Source organism: Grampus griseus (genome assembly GCF_964374135.1).
Source record: "Grampus griseus genome assembly, chromosome: 12".
Classification (NCBI taxonomy): Eukaryota; Metazoa; Chordata; class Mammalia; order Artiodactyla; family Delphinidae; genus Grampus; species Grampus griseus.
Genome location: NC_139006.1, coordinates 14,426,213 through 14,439,897, shown reverse-complemented (window position 1 = coordinate 14,439,897; position 13,685 = coordinate 14,426,213). Strand labels below are relative to the sequence as shown.

The 13,685-nt window shown below is 57.2% G+C and overlaps 1 protein-coding gene across 1 annotated transcript in view; it reads right to left on the bottom strand.

The window, feature by feature from the left end:
* RBM19 (RNA binding motif protein 19) overlaps positions 1-13,685 on the bottom strand; it is a 121,324-nt gene that overhangs the window by 15,665 nt on the left and 91,974 nt on the right. Inside the window, exon 23 of the mRNA XM_082668403.1 lies at positions 4,912-5,032. Within this exon, the coding sequence (XP_082524529.1) occupies positions 4,912-5,032 (121 nt within the window). The remainder of the gene's footprint in view (positions 1-4,911; positions 5,033-13,685) is intronic.

The following is a 13,685-nucleotide window of genomic DNA, read 5'->3' as shown; positions in this document are numbered from 1 at the left end:
CAGAACCTGGGGGAGGGGGGAATGTGTGGCTTGACCTAGGCTTGTCAGGGACCAATGCAGGAGAGAAGGGCTGGTCACAGGGCCTGGGGAGCTCTCGGCCCACCAGCACCCCATCCCCACAGCCTCCTCCAGGGGAGCTGGAGCTCAGAGGCAGAGGTGAACTCTGATTGTACCGGCCACAGTAGGGCCAAAGCTCTTCTCTATTTCTCTGGCCACCCCCCCTCTGTCCCCGAGGGCAGCTCAGAGGCCACGGTGTCCCCAGCAAGCTTCCTGCTGGTTCCCGCCCAATGGTTAAGACGCCTGCCGTAGGCCCACCTTCCCCAGGGAGCCCTTTGTCGTGGCCTCGGTGCTCAGGCTGGGCAAATGGGGCTCGGGGCCTCCACCTGAGTCCTGAGTGCCTTCCTGGCACAGATCAGGGCCGGGGGAGGGAACTGGGCATGGATCCCACCGGCCCTCGGAGTCTGCCAGGGCCCTGGATGCTCTGAACAATGAGGATTTCAACACAAACAAGCTGGGCATTTTTCACCACAGGGAAGGGGCAGAGCGGGGAAAAGGGTCCAGTCAGGAGGGCAGGAGGCCAGCAGCCCTATTCTGGGTATCGAGGGCAGCCGTGGGTACCCCGTTTCCAAAGACATCAAGCAGACAATGGGGTGGGTGGGTAAGAGGGCTGACGTTTGCAGAGCACCTGTTCTCGGCCGACTCGTCTACCCTGTTTCCCCCCGCGGTGTCCTGCTTACTTGGGAAGGATGTAGGGCGCAGTCACCCCAAGGATGGAACGCTGTAGCCAGACTGTCCGAGTTCAACCCCTGCTTCTACCTCTTACTGCCCGTGTGATCCTGGGTAAGCTACTTCATCTCTGCGTGCCTCAGTCCCTTCAGCTGTAAAATGGGGTGATTAAGGGCATCTACCTCCTAGGGGTGTTGTGTGGGTAAAAAAAAAAAGGGCAGCTCGTGCTGCTCGTTTTTGCCCTGACCATCTTCACCAGTACCCCATAAGGCAGTACCCTTGTATCCCCATTTGTAAAATGGGAAACGGAAGCCCCAGGGGCACAGTGACTTGTCCTGGGACACTCAGCTGGGAGGCCACAGAATCCAGGACTTGATGATTCCAAAGTTGATGCTCTTCCTCCTAAAACTAACTTTTTGGGGACTGTGACCTGATAGAAAATCTGATGACGACAAAGATCCTCTTGCCAGAGAGGTAAACACACACGTGCACACACGCACCAGATGATACCGTTTCTGGGTGTTCACAGCCCCTCTGAGGCCAGCCCTAGACTAGGGCCCATGAAGACAAGGTTTCATGGATTCTGGGTTAAAAATCCCTGTCTCACATCTTGCTGTGCTCTGGATAGCGTCCTTTTGTTTTCTAAGGATTATATATTGGTTTGGAAAGAGTGCTGTATAAGTATGATAGGTAATTGTTTCAGACTCTTCGGGTCCTGAACTTTCAGGCTACCTCTTTGCTGCCTTTTCACGCCCCAGACAGGTGAGGCCAGCTAGAGGTCTGACACTTGGCCATGTTTGCCAGTGACCCTTCTGGATGGAACACATCCCGCCAAGCCAGGCACTGCTGGTCCCACCCCCCAGAAAACACCCCCCGACCTCCGCCCTATGCCCTGACCTTCGTGGGTCACCACAGATGCTGGATATTCTGTTTGGAGCTGCCAATCCCTCCCCTGTCCTACTCCATCCCCTGGAAGGAGCCGTCACTGGGGAGCCTGGCCCTCTGGCTGACGGATGGGCCAACGCGAGACCTGGGAGGAGAGCAGAGCAGAGAGGGGGGCGAGCGGGATGCAGGCATATCTTGCCTGGCTCCCTCCCTGCTTTGGTTCAGGGCCCTGGCACTGGCTGCATCTCTCCAAACCTGGGGACCAGCTGGCCATCCCCAAGGCCCCTGCTCTCCCTGGAGCCCAGGGGCATCACTTCCTCCTGCTGCCCCTTCACCTCTGCCCCCTGCCCCCACCTCTGCATGGCAGGCCTGGGGTAAGTTCTGTTCCCTGCTGGGACCCTGACATCCACCCGCGGTGCCGGGGAGGGTCTCTCAGGGCTCCCTTTCTGCGCACTTGGTTAGCTCAGAGCCAGGGGCCCCTTCCAGAACCTGAGGGAGGGGGGAATGTCCCCTCAAGGGGACTCAAAAGAAGTGCAGGGGCTTCCCTGGTGGCACAGTGGTTGGGAGTCCGCCTGCCGATGCAGGGGACACGGGTTCGTGCCCCGGTCCAGGAGGATCCCACATGCCGCGGAGCGGCTGGGCCCGTGAGCCATGGCAGGCTCGCCGCTGAGCCTGTGCGTCCGGAGTCTGTGCTCCGCAACGGGAGAGGCCACAACAGGGAGAAGCCTGCGTACCGCAAAAAAAAAAAAAGTGCAAACACATGGCTGGGCTCTGACACCCAGCGCTGGCCTTGGTGGGGCCTTTTGTCACCTCTGCACCTCGGTTTCCTCATCTGTAAATGGGGACAAGGTAACACACACATCGCAGGGTGTCAATTCTAAAGCGCCAGCTATGTTTCTCACTAGATTTGGTATTCATCCCCTCCATTTCGGGAAGGGACCCTGTACATCCTGGGTTCAGGGTCTGGATGATTCAGGAGGAAGGAGGCCGTGCAGTAAACACACACACCCTAGATCTAACGGAGGCCCAAGGCTTTTACAAGTGGCATCTGCTACTATAATGCCATGCGTGGGGTTGTGGCAGGGCGGGGCAGAGGGCTCTAGAGCTGGCCTAGAGTTCAAATGTCAGCTGTGCACTCTCCAGGCTTTCTCATGTCTTGGGCACACGGCTGAACCTCCTTCTCTGTCTGTTAAATGTAGACAGCCGTGCCCATGGCTGGAAGGGTTGCCGTGAGGATGAAAGAGACAACGCGTGTCACATACAGAGGACGGCCCGGCACAGAGGAAGCCTTTAATAAACAGTAGCTTTCACGAGTCCCTTTAGTGCTCGGCTGGTCTCAGTTCTGTCATCCGCAAAATGGGGCTAATCAGGCCCACCTCACGGGGCTGTTGGGGCATTAATGGGAAGATGTATGCAAACAACCTGCTGTCTTTCCTGATATTATTATTGTATCTGCCCCTGTCTGGGCCTCGGCCTGCAGCTGATAGGGGGAGACAGCCAATCCCACAGAAACGCCTCCAGCCAAGGCTTTCTGCTGGGGTAAGGCAGTAAATGCTGTCTTTGGAGCTCAGTTTACTGAAGGAGGCTACTCTCCAATGCAGGGCAGGACTGCTGAGTCTGCACTCCCCCGCGGGGTGGGTGGGTGGGTGGGGGGCAGCGGGACGGGAGAGTCCCTTACACAAACATTTGCCGATGGGTGCATTTAGGCTGGTCAATGGCTGTCGATAAGGACAGGCTCTCCTCCTGCACAGCAGGATTTGGGGGCTTATTGAGTTGTGTGCTTGCGACTGTGTACTTAGCCCTGACGGCTCTGCTTTCTCGTTCGCCTTTGCTTATGTATTCCCCAGCCTCGGACTGGTCCAGGCTGGCACGGGGGCCCGGAGATGAACCAATCACCGTGACAGAGGTGACATGACGGCACACGACGGCACGCTCTCCACACTGCGGGAGGCGCCAGTCCAGCGAGGAGAAGAATCGTTAAGAAATACAGGATGGGGACTTCCCTGGTGGAGCAGTGGTTCAGACTCCACGCTCCCAATACAGGGGACCCAGTTTCGATTTCTGGTCAGGGAACCAGATCCCACGTGCACGCTGCAACTAAGGAGCCCGCCTGCCACAACTAAGACCCGGTGCAACCAAATAAATAAATAGAATTAAAAAAAAAAAGAAATACATGACGACGTGGCAAGGAGGTTTAGAAACACAGGTGGGAGAGCAGAGGACGGAGCCATTACTGATACCTGGGGGTGGAGGGTGGGGAAAGGGAAGGCTTCTTGGAGGAGGTGTCATTTGAGCTGGGCCTTAAAGGCTGGATAGTCACTTGCCAGGTTGGAAAAAAAGAGAAAAACAAAACTGAGAGGCAAGGCATTCTAAGCACAGGGAACGGCATATGCAAAGACACAGAGTCCTGCCTGGCGTTTGGACGGGAGGTGTGGTGGGGAAGGATTAGGCAGGAAGGGCCGCTGGGGTGGGCACGGGGGTGTGTTCTGAAGGGTTTGGCAGGTGGAGCTAGAGTCAAAGGGCTTCCACGCTGTTTCTAGACAACGTGCTAGAGAAGGCGAGGCCTGTGTGAGGCCTCTGGCTGCCCTCCCCAGACACACTGGCCGCCCCGTTTCTCGATGTGTCACGCTCATGCCAACCCCGGGCAACCCTCCTGTGGGCACAAATGCCACCTCTGCGGGGAGGCCCTTCTGGACCCAAAGCCCCCCGAGGTCACCGCGGCACTCCTCGTACTGGGACACGGCAGGGGCTAAGTATTTTCTGGAGATGGACTGCATTACGGGCGAGGCTGTGTGAGGCCACCAAGGTGTATAAGAGGTGGGGCTGGGTCCTGTGACCATTGGGGCCCGGGCAGGAAGCGGAAGGCGCTCAAACTGGATAACTGAGGAGGGTCCAGTAAACAGGTAGCAGGCGCAGGGAAATCGGGGCAAGGGGTCCCTGGGTCAGCCACTGGACCCTGGACAGAGAGTGCTGGGTGCAGAGAGCCACTGCATGTGAGCTGTGGCCTCTGGGGGCAATGACAGCCAGCCGGCAGCAACCAGGCAGGAAGTGAGGGGGGGCGGGGGGATAACCACCCTCACCCAGGCTGTTCCTCTCCCCGATATCCTGCCAGGTCTCCCAATGACCTGACTTGACTGGGAAACCAAAAGGGCATGGAGGCCACCAATGCCACCCACTTGGGTCAGCACCTCCCACTGGCACAGAGAAGCGTATGGATGGCGAAGGGTAGATGTGAAGGAGACGGAGGGAGGTCCAGGAACCTGGCCCCCCAGCCCGGCCGGCGGACGGCAGTTCTCTTACCGTGGAAGCGCTCGGCCGTCTTCCGCCGCAGGGCCTGCAGGCTCACCTCGGAGTCGGCCCACTCCAGCACCAGCCTCCGGCCGTACAGGTGGGTGCTGTGACACAGGGCGTTGAAGGCCCTCTGGAACGAAACACAGCGCGTGAGCCAAGACCCACCGGAAGACGCCACAGCCTGGTCTCCCACCCGCCAGCACCGCAAACCTAGGCCAGCTCTGGCCCCGTGACACCTGCTTCCCGGGGCGGGTGTAGGGAGCTGATGGGCACTTCTATTCCATTAGTGGGTTACGTGCCCAGGGACAGTGCTGCAAGTGGCCGTGTGCTCAATACGTCCGCTCTCTGGGTTGTGACTGGTGCCTGGGCCGGGCAGCCGGCTTCCCTCCCGTGTTCCATCCCATCTGGGGACGGCGACCCCGTTAGGCGGCTGGCCTCCCACCCGGCTGCCAGGGGCAGTGCCTCTGAGGAAGCCGAGCCCATCCGGCCCCTCGATGACAACCACAGGGGCCCTTCACTGTCACTGGGCGGCACCGTCCTCCGCGGGTGCTGGGGATTCTGGCCCCCATCTCTCTCTGCTGGCCTCCGCTGAGGCTCCCTTGGCCACCGCACTGCCGTGGTCCCCCAGCCACTGGCTTCCGCCCCGGGCTCAGCGGCCTGGGACCTGCGCATGCTCTTGCCTCCCGCTCTTCACTCTTCCTGACCCCGCCCCCCCGCACTCTGCCTACTTCCCTCTTTTTGATTTTTGTTTTGTAACAGTTTTCTTGGGATATAACTCACCATACATACAAGTCACTATCACAGAAGCCACCCGTCTACAATTCAATGGCTTTTAGTCTATTCATAGTCGTGTGACCACCACCATACCTATTTTAGAACATTTTCATCATCATCACTGCAAAAGAAACGCTCTACCCATTTGCAGCCACTCCCTATTCCCCCTGCCCCCCGGCAAGCAGTAGTCTACTTTCTGTCTCTGTGGATTTGCCTGTTCTGGACACTTCCTACAAATGGATTCATATGGCACCAGTGAGTTCCCTCTTAAACATCACCAGGTCTAGAGCTAAATTGGCTCTGTGCTGGGGCTCTTCCCAAAACAGCCCTGAGGTACACAGAGGTCACTGCACTTGGTAGCCAGGAGCTTGGGCTCTGAGGCCACCCTGCCTGGGCAGGGCAGGTCCTGCACTTCCTAGCTTCAAGGCCTTGGGCAAGTTAAATGAATCTCCCTGGCCTCAGTTTCCTCATCTGTAAAATGGGAAAGTTAACGGCACTATCCTCTAGGGTTCTACAGAAGAAGACAAAGAGTTAACATGCAAAATGCCCAGAACACTCTGGGGGCGCACAGTAACTGCTCAATAGATGCTACTTCTCGTGAAGGTGGTGTTGCCACCACAGACATTTGCAATTTCTCTCGGCACAGAGGCCTCGGGTTAGTGCTAGGTTGAAGGCGCGGGCTCCCAGGCGCTGTCAGCACCAGGGAGCAGCAGTGGCCAGTGGTGGCGTCTTGGTCTCTGCTTCTGGGTTGCAGGCAGCGCCACCTGCTATGAGAAGAGGCACCACGGGGTTTGTCCCTCTTGCTTCTTTGATGCTGTGAAGAGGCAGTGTATAACCAGGGGTCTGGATTGGAACCAGTCCCTCTCTGGCCTCATCTGCACTGTGACTGTTAGAGGTTGGACTGGATCCCCCAAAAGAAGAGATGTGGAAATCCTAACCTGGCACCCCAGGTTGTGACCTTATCTGCAAACAGGGTCTTTGCAGATGCAGTTAAATTAAGGCGACGACATCCTGGAGTACGATGGGCCCCTGATCTAGTGTGACTGGTGTCCTTACAAGAGATGGCCATGTGAAGACACAGGGTGAATGCACGTGACAAAGGAGGCTGGAGTGATATCCACAGCAGGGAATGCAGGCTGTCGCCGGAAGCTAGGGGAGAGGCATGGAATAGATTTTCCCTGAGAAGAACCAATACTGCTGACAAGCTGATCTTGGACTTTCGGCCTCTAGAACTGTGAGAGAAGACATTTCTGTTGTTTTAAGCCACCCAGTCTCTTACAGCAGCCTAGGAAGGCAACAGTGGCCTTGGGTAAGCCAACTGCCCCCACATGAGCTTCAGTTTCCTCACCTGTAAAATGGGGCTAACTGTGAGACTTACATACCATCAGCCCCGAGGGTGGCAGAGAGTAGGTATCTGATAGACGGCTGCATCTGAAAAGCACCGGTGCGAGGTGGGTGGGACATGCGTCTTTTAAAAATTAGACATGGGCCCAAATTAAAGAAATGCTTTTGTTCTCCTTCGTGCTTTTCTGAGAAGGGCCAGGTGCAGGAAACTTTTTCTTTTCTTTGTTTTTTTTTTAAACGTTAATTTAAAAAACTCTTTCTGACTGCCAGCAGAGCCTCTGCATTTTTTTTTTCCATGTGGATATAAAAATGCATCTGGACTCCAAGCCGGAATGGCCCATTCAGAGCTTTAAAACACACGCATTCTCAGCTGGTGAGGCAGAGAAACAGCCTGACTGGGGGAGCTGGGGTTTTAAGAGCGGGGAGTGAAACTGGTCGGGAGTCTGGCATGGCGGGTACTCCATCCTGGTGCCAGGGTCCCTGAGGAGCTGCGGTTCTGGGGACACGGTCGGATGCGGGCGGCCAAGAGGTGGCATCTGGTAGGAACTAAGTCAGAGTCAGAACAAGGGGGTACTGGAGCCTGGCAGGTGAGTCCAGGCGAGATGCCCCAACTCCAGCCGTCATATCTGTGTTTCTTTCTTACGCTTGGAAACCCACTCTCCATCCCTGTGGCACACAAAGCCTGGAGCGGTCTCTGTTCATTATAGGAGTTGCTAAAAATTCCCTCTCCCAGCCTCTCTCTGACATCACCCCTTGCAAATTCTCATCTCTTCTTTGGAAGGGCTTTTCACTCTAAGAGGTGAGGGGGCACGGCAACTAACACTGGGGGCTCTGGACCTGGGCTACTATGGTTCAAATCCCTGCTTCATCGCTTACAAGCTGTGTGATCTCGGGCAAGCTGCTTAACCTCTCTGAGCTTGAGATTCCCCACGTGTAAAATGAGAGGCAGCAGCAAAAAATGGACGCGCACATTCAATGAACTATTAAGTCTGACGCCACACTGCCTGGCACGTGATAATTCTCACCTAAATGTTGGCTGTTGTTATTATTATGATGTATGCCCTCAACTTCCCATTATCACGCTAAAGAGCAGGGAGAGTGGTAAGTAGGGTACAAAAGCTCTTTTGTATTTGAGGTTAGAGCACAATGTGTGAATCTCCAAAAATAGCACAATTACCCTTCCCGGTTCTAGTCCCCTCAGGTTAATAGGAAATCAGGTTGTGTTTCCAGCCCTAGTGGCTGGAATGCGGTAGCCCCAAACTATCGCAGGCAGGAAGCCAGGATTCCTGGCTAAAACTGGCCTCGGATAATTCCGAGTAGTGGTGCTTCATGCAAAGAGCCTGTTATGTGTGAGACCCGGGGAGGGTGACGGGGAGACACAGCCCCAGAGCCTTGGGGCTTTCGGGCCAGTGCAGGGGAAGGTTCCAGGCACAGTCCCGGCCTCTCTGGCCTGCCCTCCTCTAGCAGCTTCCTCCCAGGTCTGTGTCTACACTAGACTCCACCGAAACCCACACCACCTTCTCCCCAGACAGAGACTTCCCGAACCTCAGCTCTAGGGCTGCGGTCGTCTCGGGGTGCCCGGGGTTCCACAGAGTGCCGGGCGCTGCAATGGAGGAAGTGGAAAGTTAGCTGTTCCCAGCCCTTTGCTTCTCTCCGAATCCTGCTTCTGCTGCCTGTGTTCCTCCCTTGCCATCCAAGGGCCTTCATACCACAGATTAGAGATGTCCTGGGTTCCAGAGAACTCTAAGCACTTGACCTCAACCAACTCATGAGAACAGACATCATTCTCCCATTTCAAGGAAAGGAAAGCTGAGGCCAAGGTTGGTATGCAGGTCAAGTTCCTCCTTACTTTTCCTTTCAGCCTCTATGTGTTCCATCCCTGGGCCTTCGTAACATCCCTCTCAGCCTCGGAAGGGCTCCCTTCGTACAGACTGCAGCCAGGTGCCCTCTGTGTGCCCTGCGCCCCCAGCCTCCTTAAGAACGCCTGCCCTGTTAATGCCTGCTTGTGTGCCGGGCTCCCTGGCTCGACCTTGAACCTCGGAGGGAGGCCTCTATCCTGGCTACCCTTGGCACAGAGCTCAGGACAGAGCGTGCTCGGTAAATTTCTGCAGGGCGAACCATGGAGCGAGACCTTCACCGAGGGTCGTGAAATCACGTCTCCAGACTGGAAGGGACGCTGAGGTTGGTCCCGGCTGGAGACGGAGGGCTGGTTTAGATGTACTGCCCTGGCTCCTCCAACCCCTGAGATTCAGCCCACGAGGGCAGCAGGGAAAGGAGCACGTCTCGCCCACGACTGTTCTGTCCTGTACAAGTGGGAGGCTCTGCCTTTGGTTAGGACAAGAGCTGACACATACACAGTCCTGGGTGCGGCACAGAGACGGACAGGAGGCCCCGCTCCCAACATGCGTGACTTTGGGACCTTGGGATGGGAAGAGTCTCCTGTGCCACTAACACCCGATCGCCCAGCTGGGTCACTGCCGAAGCCTGAAGGTCTAGAATGGAACTCTAAGGGTACACTGGTTTGGCAAAGAGGAGGATGCTGTAGAAGATGAGGTCCCCCCCGCCCCCCGGCCACTTCGGGGCCACTTCCTTCATCACCCGATGGGCCCGTGCTGGTTATTCCTGATCTTCCCCTGCACCCCCTCTCCGGGCTTTCAGAGCTGCCTCCCCTGGAGGGCATAACCAGGGCTCGCTGGCCTCGGGTACCATTTAGGATGAGCAAATGGGAGGCGGCGGTGAGAGGCTGGGGGAGGGGCAGAGAGGCCGGGAGACTTTCTCCCTGGACCCCTCCCTCCAGGACCACAGCTCCTGCCGGTGGCCCCTCCTTGACAGCTCAGGCTCTCACCTGTCCCTTCAAGGTCCCTTAGCCTAAGGTGGCGACAGCTCCCACTGCCACTGGCCCTGGTGGGGGTGGGTCACATCCCTGGCGAGCCCCCCCGAGCCCTTCTTAGCCCTCCATGAATCTCTCTTCACTTGAACCATCTGGGGTTAGGTTCTGTTTGCTGACACAGATGGTCGCCTGGAGTCCCTCTGCCTTGACCCGGGGCAGATGGACTGCCCCCTTCAGAGAGCAGGTCTTAGACAACGTGAGGCCCGACAAGGGCTACTCTGAGCAGGTCTAGCCGGAGTCTGGAGCTGCCCCATCACCCGGTTCTCCGCCTCAGCTATCTTGGAAACACACCTCTTTCATCTCCTCTGACCTAAGCCACCAACTGTGGGCGCCAAGAGCCCTGGCCTCCAGTGCCGGCTAGACTGTGCCCAGGCCTGGCAGCCACCTTTCCAGAACAGGGAAGGCACCGGAAGGCTGCCAGCTCAGTGCCAGGCCTGACCTTTCTGCGGCTCTCTCTGGAAGACGGGCTTCTGCCTCCTGGCAACAAAAGCCCATGTGATGCCCTTGGCAGGACTCCCATCCCAAGGGCCATGGCTCCCGGGCTGGGCTGAGGCCAGGCCTCCTGTCCTGAGATGTCCAGGTCATCTCTCAGCCCCTCTGCTGTCTCTCGCCGAGTGGGAGGGCCGCATCTCTCGGCGGATGCCAAATCCACCTGAACACGGACGCCGCCAACCTGCCCTAAACCATCTGTGCCCCTGAATCCTGGAGGAAATGTGGCCAAGAATGACCACGTGGCTCAGAGCACAGCAGCCAAGCCCGGGGAAAGGGAGCCGCGGCCCAGCTGGGGCTGCCGGGGGCTCAGCCCCTTCTCTGCCGGGGGCTCAGCCCCTTCTCTGCCGAGGGGGGTGAAAAACAGGGGCCTGTGATTCTGGGAGGACAGTCTGCTGCCCTGGGACGTTCTATATCGGCTCCTTGTGGACAGCATGCTGAGCTCTAAGGGGGAGATCACTTTTGTCCCTGTACCAATGCTCCCCGACTCCTGTAAGTGAGCTCCCAGCAAATCTTCCAGCTACCTCTGGCCTCCACTGGGGAAGAGCTGGTCCCCAGAAAAAGTGGGGCTCTTTGCACAATACTGCTAACTTCAACTGTGGGCCTCCACTCAGCACCTTGGGCCCCTCCGACTTACAATGCCGTGGAGCTGAGGGCAAATCCATGCCTTGAAATGCAAGCCTCAGGATTCAAACACGTTTTCCTTTATCCCTGGGCCCTGATGATAGGAACTAGGGAAAACCTGCACTTAAAACACAAGCACGGGCTTCCCTGGTGGCGCAGTGGTTGAGAGACCGCCTGCCGATGCAGGGGACGTGGGTTCGTGCCCCGGTCGCTCCGGGAAGATCCCACATGCCGCGAAGCAGCTGGGCCTGTGAGCCATGGCCGCTGACCCTGCGCGTCCGGAGCCTGTGCTCCGCAACGGGAGAGGCCACAACAGTGAGAGGCCCGCGTACTGCAAAAAACCCCCCCAAAAAAACACAAGCACGAGCGCACACACCTAACACAGACAAGTGGGGATAGCACCCCAATTCCTGGATTTGTGGCCAGTTAACATTTCAGGAGACAAAAAGCAACTGATACCTCGGCTTCAAAGCACAGCACCTCTGCCCCGTGGGGCCCGGGACACTCCACTGCCTCTGCTCCTTTGGTGCCCTGCGCCGCGGCCTGTGGTGAGTGCTTGGCACGCGGCTTTCCACTTAATCTTCATGGCTGCCTCAAGGCGCAGATCATTTCCGGTTGTGGACATGAACAGCCTGCGGTGTGGGGACATGAAGCCCCTTGCCCACGTTCACGGAGATGGAAGGAGGCAGCTCTGACTCCATGGGCCACGCTGCTAACCACTGTGCCGCCCTGCCTTTCTAGAACATGGGCTGTCTAGGGAGGACACAGCCCACGGAGTCTTCATTTCCATGGGGCCATGTCCCATTCAGACCCTGGCTGCACACCCTCGGGGCCCCTGGGAGGCTGTACTCTATGCACTCCTTGCACTCAGATGAGCAAAGCTGTGTGTGTGTCTGTGTGTGGAGCGCACACCACCCACCGCTAGTCTGATGGCGATCGCCGTTTACGGCGCCTGCACCGTGGCTGGGCACCCAGCGAGAAGGTGGCTGTCCCTGCCTTAAGAAGCTCTGCCTTGCTCACCGTCATCTCTTCCCACCACTGGTCTTGTTTCAGCGGAATCTGCAAGGCGAAGGCCAGGCGTGCGGAGAGGCCTGATGGGACCCCCCTACGAAACTCTCTCAGCATTACCCCAACTGGGGTGGGCCTGGGTCCACGCCCCCCTCTCCCCCGGCACCATACAAAAGTGAGAAGTGAGAACGGAGACGTTAACTGGCACGACTCCCCAGTTAAAGCTGTGGTTGTTTACCAGTGAGAAGAGAAGAGCGCTGCCTGCCAACGCCGACCGCCATCCCATCTCCCTACTGCCGGCTCCCCCCAAGTGTTTATTTAAGCCAACACATTGCTCTGCTAATTGGATAACATTCCATGTGAAAACAGACCTTTTAAAACAACAGCAGCGGTGGCAAATAAAAACAGCTGCAACTGCAAAAGTACAAAGGCTCGGTGGGCTCCGGGAAGGGAGAAATTAAAGGCGCATGCATGGGGGAAAAGAAAAAAAAGAATGTTCTGGTTTCCAGGCTGCAAGTCTGCTCTTTGCTTTCTTTCCCTTCTTCCTCCGTGACCAGCCAGTCCAAGTAAAGGCAGAGGAGGTGGTGGCTTCTAAACGGAAGCCCAGTGACTACTGGTGGCCACTTGGCCAATGGGCACGGGCACAGCTGGTTGGGAATCCCAGGTCACCTGCCCAGGTAGAAAGCTGCTGTCTCCAAGGCTTGGGACGGTTGGCAGGAGACAGTGTGCGGCTCTGGAGGCCCCTAAAGGAATGCCCACTCCTCCTCTGGGGGCCCCGGAGGAGCTGATTTCATCCTGGGCTTGTTCCCAAGAGATGTTTTAAGGGCCAACCTCTTGGCCTTCCTCCAAATGTCTAATTGGTGAGTTGCTGGGGATGGGTGAGAGGTGAGGGGTGTGGTGTAGAGAGGAGGGGGCTGGCGCACGGTTTGGCCGCAGCTGGCACTCAACTTAAGTGAATACGTGAATGAAGGGAGGAAGAGCTAATCCGTGGACTCTGGAATCAGATCGACACGCGGGGTTTCCCAGCTCTGGCACGTGGCGCCAACCCTTCGAACCTCAGTTTACCCATCTGTCAAATGGCTTCCTCCCGCTGACGCGCCAAATGCCCATGGCCGTCCCTGCCAAAGACGGGCTTTTAGAAGTTGATGGTTTTTTACTGATGCCAAGAGGCTGCCCTTCCAGAAACATCATCAGGACCCAGAGAAACACGTGGCACCTGAGACACTACAAACATCCCTACACACAAGCGCAGGCCCAGGCCACTGGGGAAGACCACCTTATTTGGGACTTCCTGTCTGCCCTCATCGACCTTTGTCCCTGCTTCCCTCCAGCACGTGGGAGAAGGTTCTTTGAGAAATGTGGGCTCATCACACTTGGAGGTTTAGATAATAACAACAGCAGCCCTTTCAGAGGGACTGACATTCATGCCTGGGACATCGGGGGCTGATGAAATGCCCTAGGTTGGGAGAACATGCCAGCTCACGGAGCCTGTGACAGGGGCTGACGGCCAGGTCCCACCCCTGGTTTAGCATCTCAGCAACAGAGCCAGGTCCCGGCTTCCCATTGGTTCCCAGGACCCTGCACACATGGAGCTTAACAAGCGCCTGGAGAAACCGGGGAGGGGGTTATGCAAATCTCCAGCTGAGTCCGGGGC